Consider the following 19,540-nt stretch of genomic DNA (forward strand, 5'->3'; position numbering starts at 1 on the left):
TTTGTACAATATAATGCAAACTCAGGGGGCACAATGTCACTGATGCTCGATAAACAGCTGAAGAAATGTCTGGGCTGTGACATTAAATATTTAAAGGTGAGTGAGTATGCAATGGACCCAGCTGGCCCCAGCGGCTCTTGGTCAGCAGTTTCATAATGTATGAGTGGAAGATATTTCCAATCCTCTGGGTTAATTTTCATCTCAGAATGTAGATATGCACAATATTTGAAGAATGTGGTGCAATAGCAAATGAGGTAATTACTTTATGTAGAAACTCATCTCTCTGCTGGTGTGCAGGTACATTGAGTCTGGCTCAGAACTGAATCAGCACACATCTGTGAAGCTTTCATTCATAATTCCTGTGGCTATGCAATCTACTGCATTTTTTTCATGATCTATTTTTGTCCCCTTGGAGTTATAACAGTACACACTCCATTTAATGTGCTTTCACTGCCATCTCAAGGTTTCAAGAAGAACTGCATGCTTTCTTTTTTTATTCTTTTTTCCCCGCATGGATGGATACTTCAGTACAAATGTACACTATAAAATATGACAGCTTATGCGTAATATGTATATTCCAAACCAATGATCCCTGTCAGTGGAGTTTCATTGGATCTTTTAAGTTGGGTTTAAATGAGAAAACATGGTGCTGAATGATTTTACTGCTGAATGCATACCCAACATAACCACCTGCCTAACATTGTGTTGTTTTCGTATCTTGACTGGAAGTGGCATCATGCAAAACCACAGCAAAGGAACAGATTATATGTCTGTATTTATTTTCATCAGAACACAATTTTAATCATTGTAGCAGTAGTTTTCATACTTTTCGAAAAGATCATGACTTGTGAGACTGTTTTATAAATCATTTCATCAAAGTTGTTTGTAAAAAAATTAAAGAAGTTACTTGAACTAAAGCATCTATAATATTACAATATACTGGTAGTATAATAGTAATCATAATAATCATAATCGCAATGATACTTCTATATGCCTTTGAACCTTTTTCATTTCTATAATCATAAATCTTTCGCTTTCACACACACAGAACCACAACCTTTCACAATAAGGTTGCGAAGCTGAGGACGAGTCTATTGGTTAAACCTCACCACATTCTCTTTTAACATCAATGATTTCAGACGTTCAAATTAAAGAGAACGGATTAGAAGAAGGAGAAGAAGAAGAAGAAGAAAGTAACAGCATGACATTAACTCAAAATACACAAGGAGAGACATACATTGTTCAGCATACTAGGGAACGTATTTACAACCAAAAAAGGAATGGGCTTCTGCATAGATCCACAGGATAGAGAACGGAACTATTGTGAAAACAGAGAGAGGCTGAGAAAGAGTGAAAGAGGGGAAATATTTGTGTACATACCATTTGGTGCTGGGTGCACAGGGAGGTGGGGGCAAGAGGCATACATAGTCTATATGTGCAGGGGTTAAACACAAAATCAGTTTTTGTAATGTGTTATGGAATGTGACAGACCATACTCTACGACTGCTACAGACCATTGTCGGGGATCTAGACTGAATCTATAGGACCCTACACAATTTCTTCTCAGTATAATGCAGTAAAAAATTTGACAAACTGAAACATAAATAAATAGATAAATCATCACAGAGTAACTGTTGCGTGCATGCCTGCATTACTAACGAAACTCAAATCAGAGATTTACATCAGTCGAATCTAATTCTGTCATCGTTTTGGAAGGAATCTTGCACACAAAAAAATGCCAATCCTTGGTGCAAACACGTGTGAAGGGCAGTGATGGACAACACAAATGCACAGCATTCGCACCCATGCATCCACAGTGAGGACACATTACTGCATGGAAAGCAAACATGCTCTCTGCATGACTTGTGAATGCAGGCTCATTTGTATGAACAACAGCTGGCTTGTGATGGCTGTTACATCACATTGCGACTGGTGGCATGAGACGCAGAGTGAAATCACATGAACGCCGCTTATATGAGATCTCTGACGTGTGGTTGTGATGAGGGTTGCGTGACCATTGCAAGATGCAAACATATATTGCTAACATGGCACATTTCTGCAACACTGGCAGACCCTGTATTCCTCCTTTTGCTCATTTAATTATAAAAAGCACTGTGTCGTGTGTCGATTTGGTTTATTTTACTCAATACAAGGAATGCTTTGGCACCAGTCACTGTCATTGACTTCATGGTCTTATCTGCACTCTCTCTGCCATCCTCTACTTCATTTCATATTGGGGATTGGGGGGATATTCTGTTAAAACAAGGGCAAAAGGAATATAAATCATCCCTGCTGTTTTTGGGGTCCTGGGGCAATGACACAATTACTGCACACTGTACACTACAATGGCTTCATACTACAATCCATGCAGCTTCAAGGCTGCGCTGAGTGATGGGATGGCTAATGCAGCGGGTCCCTGTGCGTCAGAACACAGTGGTGGTTTGCCACATCTGTCCCGCAGCCCCAAGGTCATGGCAATGGCAATGAGTTCTCCAGAGAACATGCAGCAAGTAGAGATGGACACACATCTATGTATATGCATTTAGGCAGTGGTACACACACACACACACACACACACACACAACAGCACACTGTTACCCACAGATGAGTGGGGATTCACATTTTCTTCCACAGCCTTCCTGATCCCTGTATGTCAGACAGTTCTTGTGTAGTCGGTCGTCAGCAGCAGTATCAGAGTAAAAGAATAAATAGATTTCCATCTACTGGTGGCCATTGGTATAGCAGCAGTTTTCTATCACTGAATGCAGTCATTCAAGATGGGCATGGGTGTGCTGTGCCAAATGAGCAGTTGTGTATTTCATGCAAGCAGGAGCGGGGCAGGGTCTAAACAGCAAGTGTCAAAATAAGCCAATATACTTTCTATATAGACACGGTGTGAATAATGACTACTTTTAAATCTTCATATAAGGTGTATAATAAAACTCTTGACATCAGATATCAGATTGGACATCTCATATAAGTAATAAACACACTTGAGAGTGGAAAAGAACAAATGCTTCCAGCTATATCTGCTTGTCTTTATCAGATACCTGATCTCACAGCCATCAGAAAGACACAAAGTAGAACCAGAAACTAAAGAAGAAGTCAGCCCTTAAGGTCACGCCATTCCTTTCTGTTCACACACTGGTCGACATTTAATAAAATAAACCAAAGTGTCAGCTGACTTAGACGAATATCAGGAAATGCTATTAGTGCTCACACAAACAATGACGAGCTCCTCTCTCTGGATTTGTTTCTGTTCCTCCTCTCCAGTAACAGCCAGTAAATGCCTTTGTGTTGAAGTTGTATGAGTTTACAAAGTAGGAAATGAGCCACGTTTTGCTGTTGCTTCTTTTTTTTAATACCCTTTGTCTGCTAACAATTTGGGCGTTTTCGAATGTGTCTGAATGTGTGGATGAGAATGTTTGAACTGTATATCTTAATAAGCCCTTTAATTAATGAGACATTAGTTTGATGTTTGGAGGAGAAAAGTACGAGACAGTGGGCATGCTACAGGAGCTGATTTGGGATCAGATGTGGTGCTTACAGGGGAACGGGGCAGAGGACAGTCAACAAAAGAGGCAGCCATATCCTTGCAGAGCCTCCACATGCAGTTCATGTAGTACACATTTTGATTTAACACAAACAAACAGACTTTTAACCAAATCGTCTCCGTGTTGGTGGTCACATGTAGAGCGTCACTCAGTATGCACTGTATAGGACCAGCTCAATGTAACTGGCCAGAGGAGCAGGATTATCATGTCATAAACCTGTATGCTTGCAGGTAGCAAACTACCTTTCGTAGTGAGATGTTTATCTTCTGTATCATTGCATGGGAATTACAGTTGACCAATCGTGAAAAATCTTTAAAGGTAACATCCAGTCATCATATTTCCTTTGAATAAAAAAGGCCTGAGGTTAAAATTCCAGAAAAGGACAATCAGTAAATTAGGCTTTCAAGTTGTGTTGGTGGAATTAAGTGATGTATTACTCATACTGCAGTCACATTATGTAATTAACGCACATCAAAGAGAACACTTCTAACCTTCGGTAACCACTTTTTCTCCACTGCAGACATAGTTTGACTGGATTTTACCTTTAAAATCTAAACTAAAACCCTTAATATCTGGAGGAACAGTCTTAAATATATTGATCCAATGTTACAATCCCCATATCAGTTAGCTTTGCTGAGCCATGTGGCTGAAAACCGACCAGAATCTGGCAAACTTTCTGGGTTAACACAAGCCAGAGACAGCTTCATATTTGTTTGGTGAGATAAAATTGTCCTATTTGTGCTTTGTTTTTAGTTGAGTGTGCACTCATTAACAAAGGTGGAAGTGATTCCTGGTGTAATGGAAAATCAAGGCAACAAGCATCACATAAGGTTGATAAATGAACCCTTTTTGCTGACTGTGAGGGTCATTAAAAATAAATAGAATTTTAAATGCCCTCTAGAGTCTCTGGAAGTTGTGAATGTGCATTTTAATGATTCAAAGATTTATCTGTCATCATCGAGGTGCATATAGAAGTGTAGTTTTATTTTGTTCTTATGGCTCAGCCCTATGATATTATTAACCTGAAGACTTAATGATCATTCTGCCAGATTACAACTTGGATTTTCTATTTATTTTTTGCAGTTTTGACTATTAGTCCTGTTGGTTGTGATAACATTTTCCACAACATACAAATTGGTGCAATCTTAGAAACATGTCACTAAAATAAAATCTGGTGTGGTAACAGCCACTTTTATTTTCTGATTTGCTGTTAAAGCTGTAAAATGCTCAGAATAATTCCTTCACAGTAAACAGTGAAAATGGATTACTACAGTAGGGTCGATATATAATTGCAGGACTTTTTGTAACATAGTTGACAGGTATCACAGTTGACATTTTTGCTGTTGTTGAACACAATCGAAAGTATTTTTAAATAAGCTCATTTTATGATTGTTTAGCTAGTTAGAAGGTGGTTGTTATTCAATTTGGTGGTTATTTAGTTGACATTTTAGTGAAATCCAGCATTTTTTATTATTAAGTGATTGTTTCCGTAATAAATAATTATGGAATTTGGAAAGACATGATCATAATGAACATTAAAAAGCAGTAGTTTTTTTTTTTTACTTTTAATAAAAACGTATGCAAGATATATCTCACGGACTTCAAATTTCCTCAATTATATATTGACCCATTAAGTCTCTGCAGTGAAGTGGGCCTTGTTTATGCTGATCACTTATGTTTTGTCCCGATTAAACTTAATTTTATTATAGTTGTTGCATGGTTGCATGATAACCACAATGCAGTGATAGGAACATTTGTCAAAACTAAAATAAGTAAATAATAAAGCTCAAGCTGTAATAAAAATGAATGGAGCTATCATTTTTAGACTTTGAGCATTGGTGACGTGATTGCAGGACCGCTTGTCTCCTGATGTTTTTTCACAGTTAAGCCAGGTGTTAGCTTTTCACTGATGTTAATTACGGACATGTTTTGATCCTTGTAAACAGTGTTAATAGGTGAATATTATCTCACGAAACAAAGCGAGGGCATAAACCTGTGGAAAACACAGAGTTTAATACGAACATCAGAACCACATTCAAAACCCAGTTAAGCTTTAATGGGACTGTGGCCAACAAACCAGCATGGCAGAGCTAAGTAACATCTGAGGGGGGGCCTCCATGAAATCATCAGCTGCACCAGCCTGTTAGGTAGACTTTTAGAATATGTGTCAGCAATACACACTCATTCTCACACACACGTATGTAAAGACATGCACACAAGCACACGCGCACACGGCCACGCACACTCGCGCACACATTAAACCTAGAAAAACAAACCATCACACACACACAAACTTGCAGCTAAATTTTTTTTTACACTGTCTTATTTAGAGAACACATTTTCTTCCTGTATGAGAGACCCAGAAACAAAGACAAAGGATGAACATTAGAAAGAGAATATGATTGTGTTATTCCATAGTCAGCCAGTGCAACAGAAACCAATAATTGGAACACAGTGTAAAAAGCGTAGTGAGAGAAACTCAGCCATGAGGAAGCTGACCTTCCCTCTCAACAAAAGGCTGTGGCATTGTCCCCTTTTCCCTACCTAAGGGACTGGTGGAATCCCTTAGCATGTCTGTTTGTTTAGTCATTTATTTGTTTTTGATTGATTTGTGTGTCTTTCATCTCAAAGCGTCCCACATTTTTCCATTTGCCGGAGAGCGTTGCAGAATGTCCACAGGCACACAGCTCCAGCCGTTCACGCAACTGTGGCTGTATTTTTCCACTTCGGTTGCCATGGCGAGGGAATCCCCCACCCTAACAACCTCAGCCTCCTCCTGGCAGCTCTATCACTCCTCGTTGGCAGGGCTCTCCTCCAGAGGCGTGATGGTGGGGAGGCCCAGTCCTGTTGCATTGTGGGATGCAGTGAGGCTGGCAACAGTGTGTAGGAGGACGAGCACCAGCAGGCAGAGTTTGAGCCGGCTGTTACACAGTCTGCAGGCTGCCGAGGAGCTGAGGGAGGTACGGTGCTGGCATGGCGGGTGAGTTCTTTTCAGGGTCCCCCGGGAACGGTTGTCCACTTTCAAGTCCCACCGCACGTCACAGCACTCTGCATGCGGGTCCACACCTGATGGATAGTCCTCCAGCAGCCCTGGAGGAATGAGAGATGCACATTGACTGTACTTGTCTGATGTAACAGAAAGTGTATTGCAACTTGTCTGACCTTTTTTTAGTGGTAAATGTGTGATGCATCTATTTTGTGGTTTATTTTAGTCCTATTTGGTTTTGTTTGACCTGCAGTATTTCTTTTTTGAGATATTTATTTGCAGCTAGAGTTATTTACTTGAGGGCTTAATCTTAAGATGTTTTTGATAATGGTCAATCACTTTTTCAAGACAAAATGCCAAAAATTCTTTTTATGTATTACTATTTGCTTTTAAAGAAATAGTTAATTGAATGTCTTTGGGTTATAAAATGCTGTTTGGACAAAGCAAAATATGTGAATACGTCAATACTTTTTCATTAAATAATCAGTCAGTAATAAAGAATAATGATACACAGCGCCCTAGTGGCACCATCTTTTGCATTTCAGTGTGGCATAGCATGCATTGGTTTTCTTCAGTTGTTTATTTGTTTTTCATGTGTATTCTAAAACTGAAGTGCACCCAACAGTCTTTATTTTGCTCAATATAAGATCACATTTATATTTTCTTTCCCTTTTCTGCTACACCTCAGAGAATAGAGATACACTGACATGCATGATGTATGGGAATGTCAAAAAATAATGTATTTTATGCTTTTTGTAAAGCACCTAGAAAGGCAAAATGCCTTCTAAATATAGCAACAAAACACTGTGTATCAGAAACTACCAAAAGAGGAGTAAAATCACAAACAGCAGACAAATGCAATATCATAAACAAAATGGGGGTTTGTCACCGTCTGTGTGTTTGCTAATATGATGAGTGAACTTAATTCTCTAGTTTGACTGTCAACAGTTCATCTGTAAAAAGATGAACGATGTAATTACTGCTTGTCAACACTTACAGCTACTATGCTGACACACATTCACATTTACAGTGTGCAAAAGCTGTAGATGCAGACTGAGGAGCTGTGATAGCTGCTATCATGTCACTCACTTACTTAATGACATAGCCTACATCATTTATCACTGTTGGTGTGTTCACAGAGAAAATCATTTATTTGGAACAGACTGTGTAATGGGGGAATAAAATAAGACACATGCACTCATGAAGCAGGCTGTCCTCCATCTTGCCTGTTGGATATCTTTTCTTTTGGTGCAGATGTATTTTGCAAATGTTTACATTCAAAGCATGCCTAACACATTTTGAAGTTGGTACAAAAAAATGACCAAACAGTGTAGCTGCACTGAAAACATTTATTTGCTGAAACGTTCTTCAGATTTTCTCACTCTTGCCTCCTCTGCTGTCATTGAACAGGAACTGCCAAACCTGTATTGGAGCGTTCCACTGGTCTGAGTAGAGGGGTTCACAGAGGAGGAGACCAAGTGTGGTGGAGTAGGAGGGGTGTTTTGTTTCATTTGAGGGGTTCTGTCATTAAAACTGTTGTTTTTAATTAAAATATATTTCAACAAATGAATTAATAGCATTTATAATTGATAATATGTTGAATTTGTATATTGTTTCCCTTGTGAACAATTTATATTAGATAATTGATTTTGCCTCTTGAGTAGGCAGAGCCCACCTGTATAAAAGGCAGAAGGCAGGGTTAGAAGTGGACTGATTGAAACAGGGAGGTGCAGATGCAGACCACAGCTCCTGCTCTGGGTTCATTTTTTTCCCCCATTTCCTTTTGTGTACTGTTCAATCTTTGAGGGATGAAGTATTTTATTTAGGATTTCCCCCCCTTTTTCTTTTTGTCTTGGCCAACAATTTTACGCTACAAATATCTGGACTGGACGCTGTAAATGAAATTCACTTGGACTGCGATTCCTTATCCATGTGCTGACTGCTCGGCCAATCATCACAGACTGCCACTGGTAAGACTGTTGCACTGTATAAAAGTCACACACACCATCCTGCCGCTGTTAATACTCCTTGTATTTATTATCATGCGAAAATAACTAAAATTCCTGAAATTCCAAACTGCAGGGATATTATTTAGCATAGTTAATCAATTAGATAGTTGCAGGTAGACTGCCAAATTGAAAGAAAATAAATGTATTTCCAAATGGAATAACACAACAGTGGTATTAGACTTTCTTATGAGACAAATTATAGATTATTGACAGCCTTAACTTTTAATGTCAGTGAGCGACAGCTGTGGACTGAGTCATTATTCTTCTTAGCAAATATTGAAAATGACCAGTACCAAAAGACGCATAACCTGACAACTTAAACATTGTACTTTAAATATCTTGCTATACTTGTGTAAATGTAACTTAATGATCAACATGGCCACCAGAGGGCAGCATCAGCATGTGATACAAGTCTTTGCATTAATCATGTTCTTGGGTGCAAGAATCTGTTCACATGGTCATATTGTGGGGACTCTTCCCTTAAACATGTTGACTGAAGACTGATTCTGACACGTTTAATCATTTAGGTAGGGTTTAAACGAATGCATATTTGCTTCTATGTGTGTTCTGGGCCACTGTATTCACGAACACTGGGCAACAGAATGTGTGTTTAGATGAAAGTGTTCGGGAGCTCAGTTCTCCTACTTTAGTCTCGCTGTTTGAGCATTTGGGGTCTAAATTTGTTCCTAGAGAGATAGCTTTACCCTCTTAAAGTCTCTGCTGTGGAGGTAGTACTTTCTGAAGGATGAAGAGCTGTCCTAAATGTCTCTCATTGGTCAAGTGTGCTAACATTTTATTGGCAGTATTCCACACCTGACATTCTTGAAACTCTGCTTCAAGTTGTAACCAACAGTAATCAGGATGGAGCCGCTCAAGAGATTTTATGATCGATGGAATAATCATGATGCCCAGGTTGTGGTTAAACAAAACGCTAATGCTCTGCTAATCTTTGATCCATGGGGAAACATCCTGGACATTAGCGTTAAGGAATTAAAGCACCTTGAACGTCTGGTGGACAAGAAGTTCAGGATAGATTTAATACCCAGAGAGGCCCATTGTGCAGCTGTGCCTTGCTGCTGTGAGCAACTGGCAATAATTTGTTGTTATGGTGTGTCGCCCTGTTGGAAAGATGATTCAACAGAACATCCTGTAACTCTAAAGTCACAAGTGCTTTCTGTGTGACCATTGGTGGTTTGGTGTCCCACTGAAGGAATACTGACTGAGATACTCTGAGCCCATGTTTTCACTCTTTGTACTGCAAGCAGCAGAGATTAGAGGAGCTTGTTACCTGTAGCTTTGATTCCCATGATTTAAGGAAGCAATGTTCTTTTATCTGTCAAATAATCAATAAAACATTTCAGACCAGTTGCTTATAGTAAAGTTTCACTGGGCACCAGCATGCACTTTAGTCAGGCCAGTCTTTAAAGAAAGACTGAAAGAGAATAAACACACAAGACGGAGATTACAAACAGAATAGTGCATAAAATATGTAATTATTTTGTACCTGTGCATATAAAACTGGGGCTGCCTCCATGAATGAGATCATCATTGTCGGGCAGGACGAAGGGGCACCGCTGTTGCACCTCCAGGCAGTACTGACCACAGGGGATTCGCTTGCTGCAGTGCATCTGGGTGGTCTGGAAGTACTGAGAACACAGCCAGGGCTTATAAACCATCTAGGTGGAAGACAGAGAGGTGAGAGGATATCGACGGGTTAGGGAGGGTTCGCGTTGGATGATGCACACATGCACTCTCTCACATGCATCATCATGACCTCTACAGCTATTGATTCATACAGGACTGAGCAGATATCCCGGTGATCCTAATATCCACTGATTAATGAATGTGGCATGTTGCTGGGCAGTCATCACTTTGTCAGACAATATAGAATATTACCAAACCCCCTCTTCAGAATAATTATTGCTGTGTACGGTGAATGCAGTGCACTGAAGGATAATTTTTGTTGTTACATGTGATCTTTAAGCGGTGGAACTCAGTAGATATTGCCATGCAGTGCTAAATTTTGAAGTTATTCGAGTGCCAGCAAGTGGTTTTGAATATATTAGTACCAGCATCACCAACACAAATGAACAACTCAGACTTTAACCTACTCTCACAATCCACGGTAATAAAATCCAAGGTACAGTGCTAAATCATTTATTTACCTCAGCATGAGGGTTTTAATTTTTTTTTTAAGTATCAGCAAGCAAATGTATATCTCTCTGCCAGAAATGCAAGAGAAAAGTCTATTTACAGCAGACAAACAAGTCTGAGTGGATTCATCTTCTCTTAATAAAGAAGATCACATAAGACGGTAAACAGTGTTCTGCCGTAATGTATAATGCACAAACTCATCTATGCGTGCGTTTCGTGTAACATAATCTTCCCTACATCCCATCCAGTCCATGCATGCATTCATCAGTGAAACTCTTGTGTGACTGTGTGTGTGTGTGTGTGTGTGTGTGTGTGTGTGTGTGTGTGTGTGTGTGTGTGTGTGTGTGTGTGTGTGTGTGTGTGTGTGTGGGTATGCAATTTAACACCTGTGTGGGGGATGCGGCCCCAGCCTGAACTATAAAAATAGGCAATTATGGTGTGCAAATGCACTGAATGGCTATATGTGGAATAAGGCAGACCGTAATTTCTATTCAAAATACTGTGTTTACATTTACTGCATGTTTAAATATAGTTATTGCATTCAGAAGGTTTGAGTGCAAAAAATAGACTTTACACTGTTTCCAGAATGAGTATTATTAGCTCAGGCTATAGGGAAACAATCGCAGGTCTACATATAAACCTATATTTGACATGTTTGATATATATTCCCATCTTCAGTTGCTGCACCTGTGTTTTATCCCAATTAGCTTGCAGCTGAAAACTATTTAAATATTGAATGTGTATTATATTGTCAGATTCCAGCACTTTCTCATCCATGAAAGACATTCAGGTCTGCCAAATGATGATTAAGTGGACCACAGTGAATGAAATAACAGTGTTAGCTTCTTAACTCTTTTCTCCAATTCAGACTCTCACTGCTGCTGCTGCTGTGTTTTTTAAAGATAAATTGCCACACGTAATATTTCTACCTACACTGTATTAAAATGGAGGCTCTGCTCTGTATTTGCCCGTTGCCATGGTGAATCATAATATTGGAGCTCCATTGATGATGGCTTTTGTTCATTCACCATGCACACCCTTAATTCAGAGCAAACATAATCAGTGTTGATTGAACTAACTCTGATCGGCTGGTCTGGATCCAGAAACTAGAAGTTTCCTTTCAGCATTAAGTAAGTTAACATCAATAATATTCATGAAACATGGCAGATGGAAATTAGTCAACAAAACTGATGCTTCTGCTTAAACAAATTACACTGTATATTACTATTTTAACATGTAGGTGAAATGAGCTGCAATGTACAGTGTTTGATCAAAACAGGGCCTTTACTACACAATGTTAATGTTTATTTGAGGTAATTTGGTTAAATTTCTCACCCATTTTCTCATTTCTGCGAGTGCGCGAGTGGGGACAAATGATTTACTTAGCACCTCATTTTTCCTTTTCTCATGTGATAAGAGAGTCGCCTCATTGTGTGGTATTATCACCTGCAGCAATTAACTGGTATTTCCTGTGAAGCACTCCAGGGACTGTGAGGCAAGCTAGCACCTGCTGTGAGCTAATCATCGAGCACTAAAACAGTGCACCAAACCACAGATCATATCGCTCCTGCATGTAGACACACTGCTTGCATGTTGCGTGTGTGTGGGTGGGTGTGTAGACAACAAGATGTGTACGTCGATATCATATATCACATGTGCTCGCTTTGTGTTGCATGATGGTAATAAAAAGTCTCTTGTGAATGAAACATGCAGTGGCTGAACACATGAGGGAAACAATATTGCTCCATAAGCACAGAAAAATAATGGAATATATTAATAGGTTGATGCACAAATCAAAACTGCAGAAGAGGGGAACTAAAAATAGCCTTTTCAATGCCTATTACTGATACGCACACTCCCGAAGAGTTAAATAACACACATTACAGCTTAGGTTTAGGAGCTAATGGTGACAATAATAGTGATATATTTTATTGAAGCCTTTTCTTGCACCGAAGAGATGCTGGCAGTTTCCATAAAATTCTAACGCTCTTCTTAAACATTCTCACTTTTGTTTTGTTCATTTTAATATACACTTGTGTTTCATTTTACACATTATTCTGCATATAAATAAGTAAAAGGCACAAAAGGCGACAGAATGCGTGATTAAATTGTGGAAGAAATAATTAAATTGTCGTATTATGATTTTATAGTTTCTAATATATCAGGTAGCTGTGCCGAAATCACACTTCTTTGATTCATGTTAGCAGATTATTTCCAATTTAGGTGAGCACATATTAGGTTAAAATGTCGTCTTCATTGTGACAAGCAGTGATTGTCTGCTGCTCAAATATCCTTTGAGCTTATAACGGTCTGTCTGACGTGTCATCCTCTAGTGTCTGAAATGTGTAATATCATAATATAAATATTGCTTCACAGCGACAGAGGAACTGATCATCTGTCATGCATATAATAGACTGAGAGGCATGTAATACACGCATGAGCGAACATGCGACCGAACACACGCACACATTCTGAACAATTTACTGTCGAGTAAATTGCTGTGTGCTAATAATTAGATTTCCAGCTAAAGATAAGGCTCATTCCTGGCTACATCACACACACATGCACACTGCCCTTCTCTCTTATCAGCTATCAATATATGAATGTCATGGTAGCAAAATGTGATCACGTGATCTTCTGCACACATTCAGGTAATATTTCAAGATTCTTAACGCCCTGTGTACATTTCTAGATATGCACAGTACTGTTGAAAGTCTTAGGCCGCTTCAATGTTTAAATTCTCGTCCAAGGAAGCATGTGATTGCTCCTGAATTAATTCTGCATAGTGACTATCAGCCTTAATAGGCAGCCACAGTCATAAAGAGTTATCTACAACAACAGGAAGAGCACAATATCCTGCAACAGTTGGTGTGGCCCTCAGAGAGACATGACCTCAACATTATCAAGTCAGTCCAGGATTACATTAGGAGACAGAAACAGCTGAGACAGCCTAAATCCACAGAAGGACTCAGGAAAGTTCTCCCAAATGCTTTAAATAACCTACCTGCCAAGCAGCATAAAACACTGCACAGGGACTGAGGAGAGCTGGTTTGAACTGTATAAACCGCTAAACTTGAAGCAGTTTCTGACAGATTTTTCCTCCTGTCACATTTTTGCTCTTTGTGGCTCATCTCCCACTGCAATATAAAGTCCTGCTCCTCTATGGAAACAGCAGATCCATGGCTAGAAGTAGAGATGATTAAGAAAATGTCCACTGTGGCAGGATATAATGCTATACATCATAAATAAAGAAAAATGCCTACTAGGAAAATGGTAACTCTACATACTAAAGTTGTTTTACTCTTTGCTTATTTTTAAGTTGTTTCTGGCTTGTCTGTGCTCTGCTTTGTGGAAATACAGCCTGCAGTTCAACCAGAGTCCCTGATTTTTCATCACATGACTGTTGGTTGCAGGTGATTCAGTCACGGCTTAGTGGTTGGACTGAGGACTGCAAATGTTATGTATGTATTGTTTTTGTAGATTTTGAAGAAATATCCAGAATTTAAACTCAGGTTTGGCGATGGGAACAGCTGATGAGTAGTTTAAAGATTGTTGGAAAGTCTGGCTCTGATAAATGGTGTAATTTTGGCAATTTTAAAAAGACAACATGTCTTTAAATACATCAGGGGGTTTTTGGTTCAGAGGGTTAAAAGCAACATTATTTCTGTATTTCTGTTCCTGGACTTGATATAGAATTAACAGATAAGTAAAAAATGATGGTACTATTCCTGACAGCATGCTTTCTTGAGCGCTGACACTTTTGCACTGTACTGCACCTACTGTATGTGTGTGTGAAGAAAGACTGCCCAAGAGAGCGTGAGGCTACACTGTTTTGCATTATGCTTGTGCAACACATTTCCATGCCCCCCCTGCTCCTGGGCGTTTGGATCGCTGTTCATCCTGCAGCTGTCAACTTGGGAAGATAAAGACAAACTGAGTGAAACGCCGGGTTTCCTCTTATTCAGCAACGTATCACATTACATTAACAATGTCACGAGCAATGACTGTAAAGTGGTGTCTGTTTTGGTGTTTGTCAGACATTTTCCCAACTCAGCAGAATCTCAGAAAAACGATGTTAAAGTCAAGGTCTGTCTGGTCAGATGCACATAGACGGATGACGCAAAATGAAAAGCTGAATAATCAATAACAACTAGAAGGACCGTCTTTAGCATCACGTAATGCAATCTTTTAGCATTGATTTGAACCCAGGGAGCCCATTTTCCCATCTGTTTCACATTTACCTATATCACAATTCAAGATAATGTTACTGCTGTTTATTTACAGTACAGAGCTACAGCGGGTTACATTTATGTGGCAACCTATAGGCAGCCCACAAGCCCAGGTCTCTGAGCACGTCAGTCAGCAGAGCATCTGTCTGAAATGCAAGAGATGTGGCTGCAAAAACCTCTGCTCATTTTGGCCCTTTGCCACACCGTCATGTCCTTTTGCACTCAGCCCCAGTTAGTGAAGCCACTGCTGCTGCATACGAGATCCATCAACCATCAGTCCACTGTAGAACCGTGACCGGTAATTTATCATCCGTCTGTCAAATATCTGAGAGAAAGAGCAGCGAGTGAAGAGGTAGGGAAAGAAGTATCTTGATAGAGACAGTAGTAGGATGGACTCTTTCTCCTTTAATATAACTTTTGTGTTCTCTCGGCCCCCTTGGGAGAGAATAAAATACTGCCTTCTCCTCAATCACAGACTCAGTGAGTTAGAGGTCAGCCAGCTGGCTCTCAAATTTTTATTCTCCTTTTTCTGTCACCTTTCACTTTCTTTTACATCTCTCATCCGCTTTCCCTGTCACTTGTCACTGTGTTATCGCTCCCACTGAGGACACGCTCACATTATAGTCCCCACGGTGGAAGCATACTTGAAAAAATCCTACAAAATGTAGTTTAAAAATAATGCCTGAGTCATAATATTATTAATCAGATTGCCTTTAAAAACATGTCACTGTCAAGTCTTTGCTTCACTTAGTGGGATAGTGCACAATGTTATGTAAATGTTCCAGAGAGGCAAGAATGGATCATTTCATTGGCAGTTCTGTTGGCAGGTTGATACAATATAATTCCAGGAATCATGTACATATCTCTTTTCCTGTTGTTTTAACTCACTAATTAGTAATAATTAGTAACACATTTAAGTGTCTGTCAACACTTTTTCTGCAGATGTTTTACATTAAAGTGATACTATGACAGGAATTGCCAATCAAATAGATACAGCATGATTGTGTTGTACTGATGATAATAATGCTATATAATGCGCTTTATAATATATAATGAGCATAAAGATCCAAACAACCAAAATGACTCACTAAGTTACTAGTGAAGGTCAGACTATTTTCCAGTGCTATGTTGGACAATCTAAAGGGTTAATAAGATCTTTTAAGTATAAAGTAGACTAGAAATAAACTGTAGCAGAAGAAAACTGCTTCTATAATGCTCACAGGCATGACTTGTTTTCATTTTTGACAAAGTAGAATAAGTGATCAGGATGAACGCATAGTCCCATAAAAAAGTCTACAAATAGCAAACTGCATTCCATGCATAAGGAAAATATATGTCTTGAATAAAAATGTCTTTCGAATATATGTGTGTACATACTGTTAAGAAAGTCCTAATTGAGATAAAGAATGTATGGATGAAGCCGAACATTTTCCAAGTGCCTAAGATAGCCTCTTGGAATTTACACTCCAAAGAGGTGGCATGTATACAACAAAATGAATGGAAAGATGAGGATTCTTATGAACAGAAACATGTTAGCAACAGGTATTGCAAACTTAGATGAAAACACATCTGCTCCAGTTTAAAGTGTTTCAATGTGAATAAAAATAAAGCAGCTTTTCTGTGTTGTTTTTCTGACTACATGAGTGGGAGATCATCCGATTTATAAAAAGGGAGATATTCATGGAAAAGAGACGAAATGGTCTTGAAGAAAATTAATGCAATTGGAATTTCTAATATATAACCTCGGTCCGTCAGCTCTGAGGTGTTGGTGCTAGCAATCACAAGCAAAGGTCAGTCAGTCTTGTTTGTTTCTTGTGACTGAAATTCTGAGAAATGTAAAATAAGTAAAATTGAACTGATACTTCAATCTATTCTTCAGCTCTCCAGTGCATATCAATTTTTTAATCCAAAATGTTGCTACAACCTACTCCCAACCCTACTTTCTGCTGCGTTTGCTTGCCTGTTGGTGATCTGCAGACTTGAGACTCAGCTGTCTCCTGAATTGGATTATTTCATTACGATTAGGCTAATAAGGTTGTAATTGATGGAAGGCCTTATACCCTGCCCGTGGTATTGGTTTTAAGTGCCCCGGATGGCCCTGCCTTGGTCAGTGCCGGTCTTTAATGTTTATCTCGACTTGTGATTGTGGCTAAACTGCTGACAGAGGCTGAGGAAGCTGTAGCCTGCAGAAATGACTGCAGATCATTCCTCTTTAACATACTGTACAGTACAGCAGCATAAATATATGCAGGATCTCATGAGCCGCCTTTTCAAATGCAACTACCCCTTAATTCTGTTTCCCTTCATCCTCTGCTCTGTTGACTTAAATGATCCTTGTCTTACATAATGGACTAGGACATGTGCAGAACACAATACAGTTCTTTTAATTATTTCCAAAATTGTGTCAGAATTCAATGAAGGCTGAATGAGTTCAAGTTAGGTTTTATATCCATTTTAAAAAAAAGAAATACATCTGTTTTCTTTTATTCTCAGATATTTACTCTGTCATAAAACAGATTTTATTTTTTATTTCATCTACATGCAGTAAAAACTTCTGTTTCTTGCATCTACAGTGCTTTGTGCAAAGCACCCAATGGCCTCTTTTCTCTCTTAATTTTAATGTGCTCATATTGAGAATAATTGATGGACCCTATGTTACTGTCCACTGAAGGGAAAAAAAATCCTATATCTTGTCCAGAGAAGCAGAGCTTATAATTCTACATGCTATCTGCAGTGTTGGATGAAATGAGCAGTCCATTCAAAGCAGTGACACTAAGGCTGTCAGAGATAGAAAGGGTCAAATAGAGGGTGCTCTTTAGTGGGAGCCAGCTTGTAAGCTGTCCCCTTAATTTCTGCAGTAGCAGTAGCCAATGCCTCATGGGAGGTTCCACATAAAAATGGAACGATGGGTCAAATAGCAAAGGTTACACTGAGTATAATCTGGCAAACAACGTCCACATTCACATACGCAAACAAACGTGTGCAAGGCTAAACACACCGGTAAGTCAATGAATGTACCAAGCGTGAATGCAAACACAAAGGAACAAACAAACCACTGAACTCTGCAAAGAAAAGCACATCAGTCCATTATCCCTGCGCTGTTATCATGCTAAGCTGTGCAGATAACAATTTAATTAGCTGTCGGATGTATGTGAATTGGCCTGTGTGTACAGTGAATTAATGCATGTGTTTCTACTGCCCAGCCTGAGGCACTGATACCTGGCAAACATGCAAAGCGTGTCAACAGCGTTAGGTTGAGGAACGTAACATAACTAATGATCTGAACCACAAGGCAGACATGAAATAAACAGGGATGTTTAGCCAAGATGGTTAGAGGAAACAATGCAATAGTAAGGAAGGCACGAGCAAAAGGCTGCGGCTACATCACAATTCATTCATTGAAGTGAAATAGAAAGCATTCATGCAACTCACCAAGAGGCAACTATTCAATTTACATTCATGTTACATTGAATGACTGTGTGCACACATGGGGGCCGGGTTCTCAATAATGACCCACCTGCTGCTTGTGCGGATACATAACAAAAACATGCACACGCACAACCACACACCACGTCCTTGTGTCTTTCAAAATCAGCTGCAACATTTGTTAAGCAAAAACCCAGGCGCAATTATTGCGCACCAAGGACATGCAGTGTTGAATGAGGTGAATAAATAGAAGAGTGAACATATCTGAATAAATAAATAAAAACCAAGAGGGACATCTGACAGTAACAGAGCGATTAGTGCACGAGACTGTCATGCTGAGACGTTTGACAGGCCACGTTTTGGTGTGGTGTGATCCTCGGCGAACAGGAGAAATACAACAAGCTTTATGAGTGCTGATCACAAATAGCAGCAGTAAGGGGCTATATTGAAAAATTAATGAATGAAAGATACGGTCATGACAGTGTGTGAATTAATAATGAACGGTGAATTCCTCCATGTACGGAGGTGTTCGCTGCTTCCAATAGTGTGTGTGTAGAGATGGTCCCTTTCGGGTTCATCATTGTGTCTGCACCGCTTAAACTTCCCCAAGTTCCCTCACACATGCCTTGCAAACAGGAATTGTGTTTAAATGGTGCAATTACTGAACAAAGCGTAACTGTAACTTTAAGTCTGTTTGGGTGACAACTGTATTAGGTCCCATAATCTCGCTCTCTGTCTGCTGTGTATGTGCTTAGTGTGACCCATTAGGCATTGTAAGGGAAGAGAGTAATTTGGCCTCAGCCTATTAAACTGGTTTCACTACTGAACTCGCCTCTCCTCATCCTTTCAGTCCTCTAACCACAAATTGGGTTAACTTTCTAGGTTTGTAAGCACACATCGCACCCTATTCATCCGCACGCTGCATTTCATTACCGGCCTCCATGAATCGCATTTTATCCTCTGTGTGCTGCTCTTTTATTACTTACTCGGGCTTTGCTTTTAAACACACATACGTGGGATTTGATTTAAAGGTTAGAGCGCATGCCCCGAATAATTGGATCACGAGGGCAAAAACTGATCTCTGAAAGGTTATTTCTGTCCTATCTATAGTAAACGGATGACAAAAAAAAATTTCATATAGTACAAGTCATATGAGGTGAAGAGCAGACCGTCTTGTTCAGC

General features: G+C 39.4%; 1 protein-coding gene across 1 annotated transcript in view; it reads right to left on the reverse strand.

Annotated features, from left to right (window-relative positions):
- Nucleotides 1–758: 758 nt before the first annotated feature.
- LOC110954685 (NALCN channel auxiliary factor 1) overlaps nucleotides 759–19,540 on the reverse strand; it is a 96,435-nt gene continuing 77,653 nt past the window's right edge. Inside the window, exons 2-3 of the mRNA XM_022199332.2 lie at nucleotides 10,054–10,225; nucleotides 759–6,644 (exon numbers count right to left, since the gene is read on the reverse strand). Coding sequence (XP_022055024.1) covers nucleotides 6,343–6,644; nucleotides 10,054–10,225 — 474 coding nt within the window. The 3' untranslated portion in view covers nucleotides 759–6,342. The remainder of the gene's footprint in view (nucleotides 6,645–10,053; nucleotides 10,226–19,540) is intronic.

Source organism: Acanthochromis polyacanthus, chromosome 14 (assembly GCF_021347895.1).
Source record: "Acanthochromis polyacanthus isolate Apoly-LR-REF ecotype Palm Island chromosome 14, KAUST_Apoly_ChrSc, whole genome shotgun sequence".
Lineage (NCBI taxonomy): Eukaryota > Metazoa > Chordata > Actinopteri > Pomacentridae > Acanthochromis > Acanthochromis polyacanthus.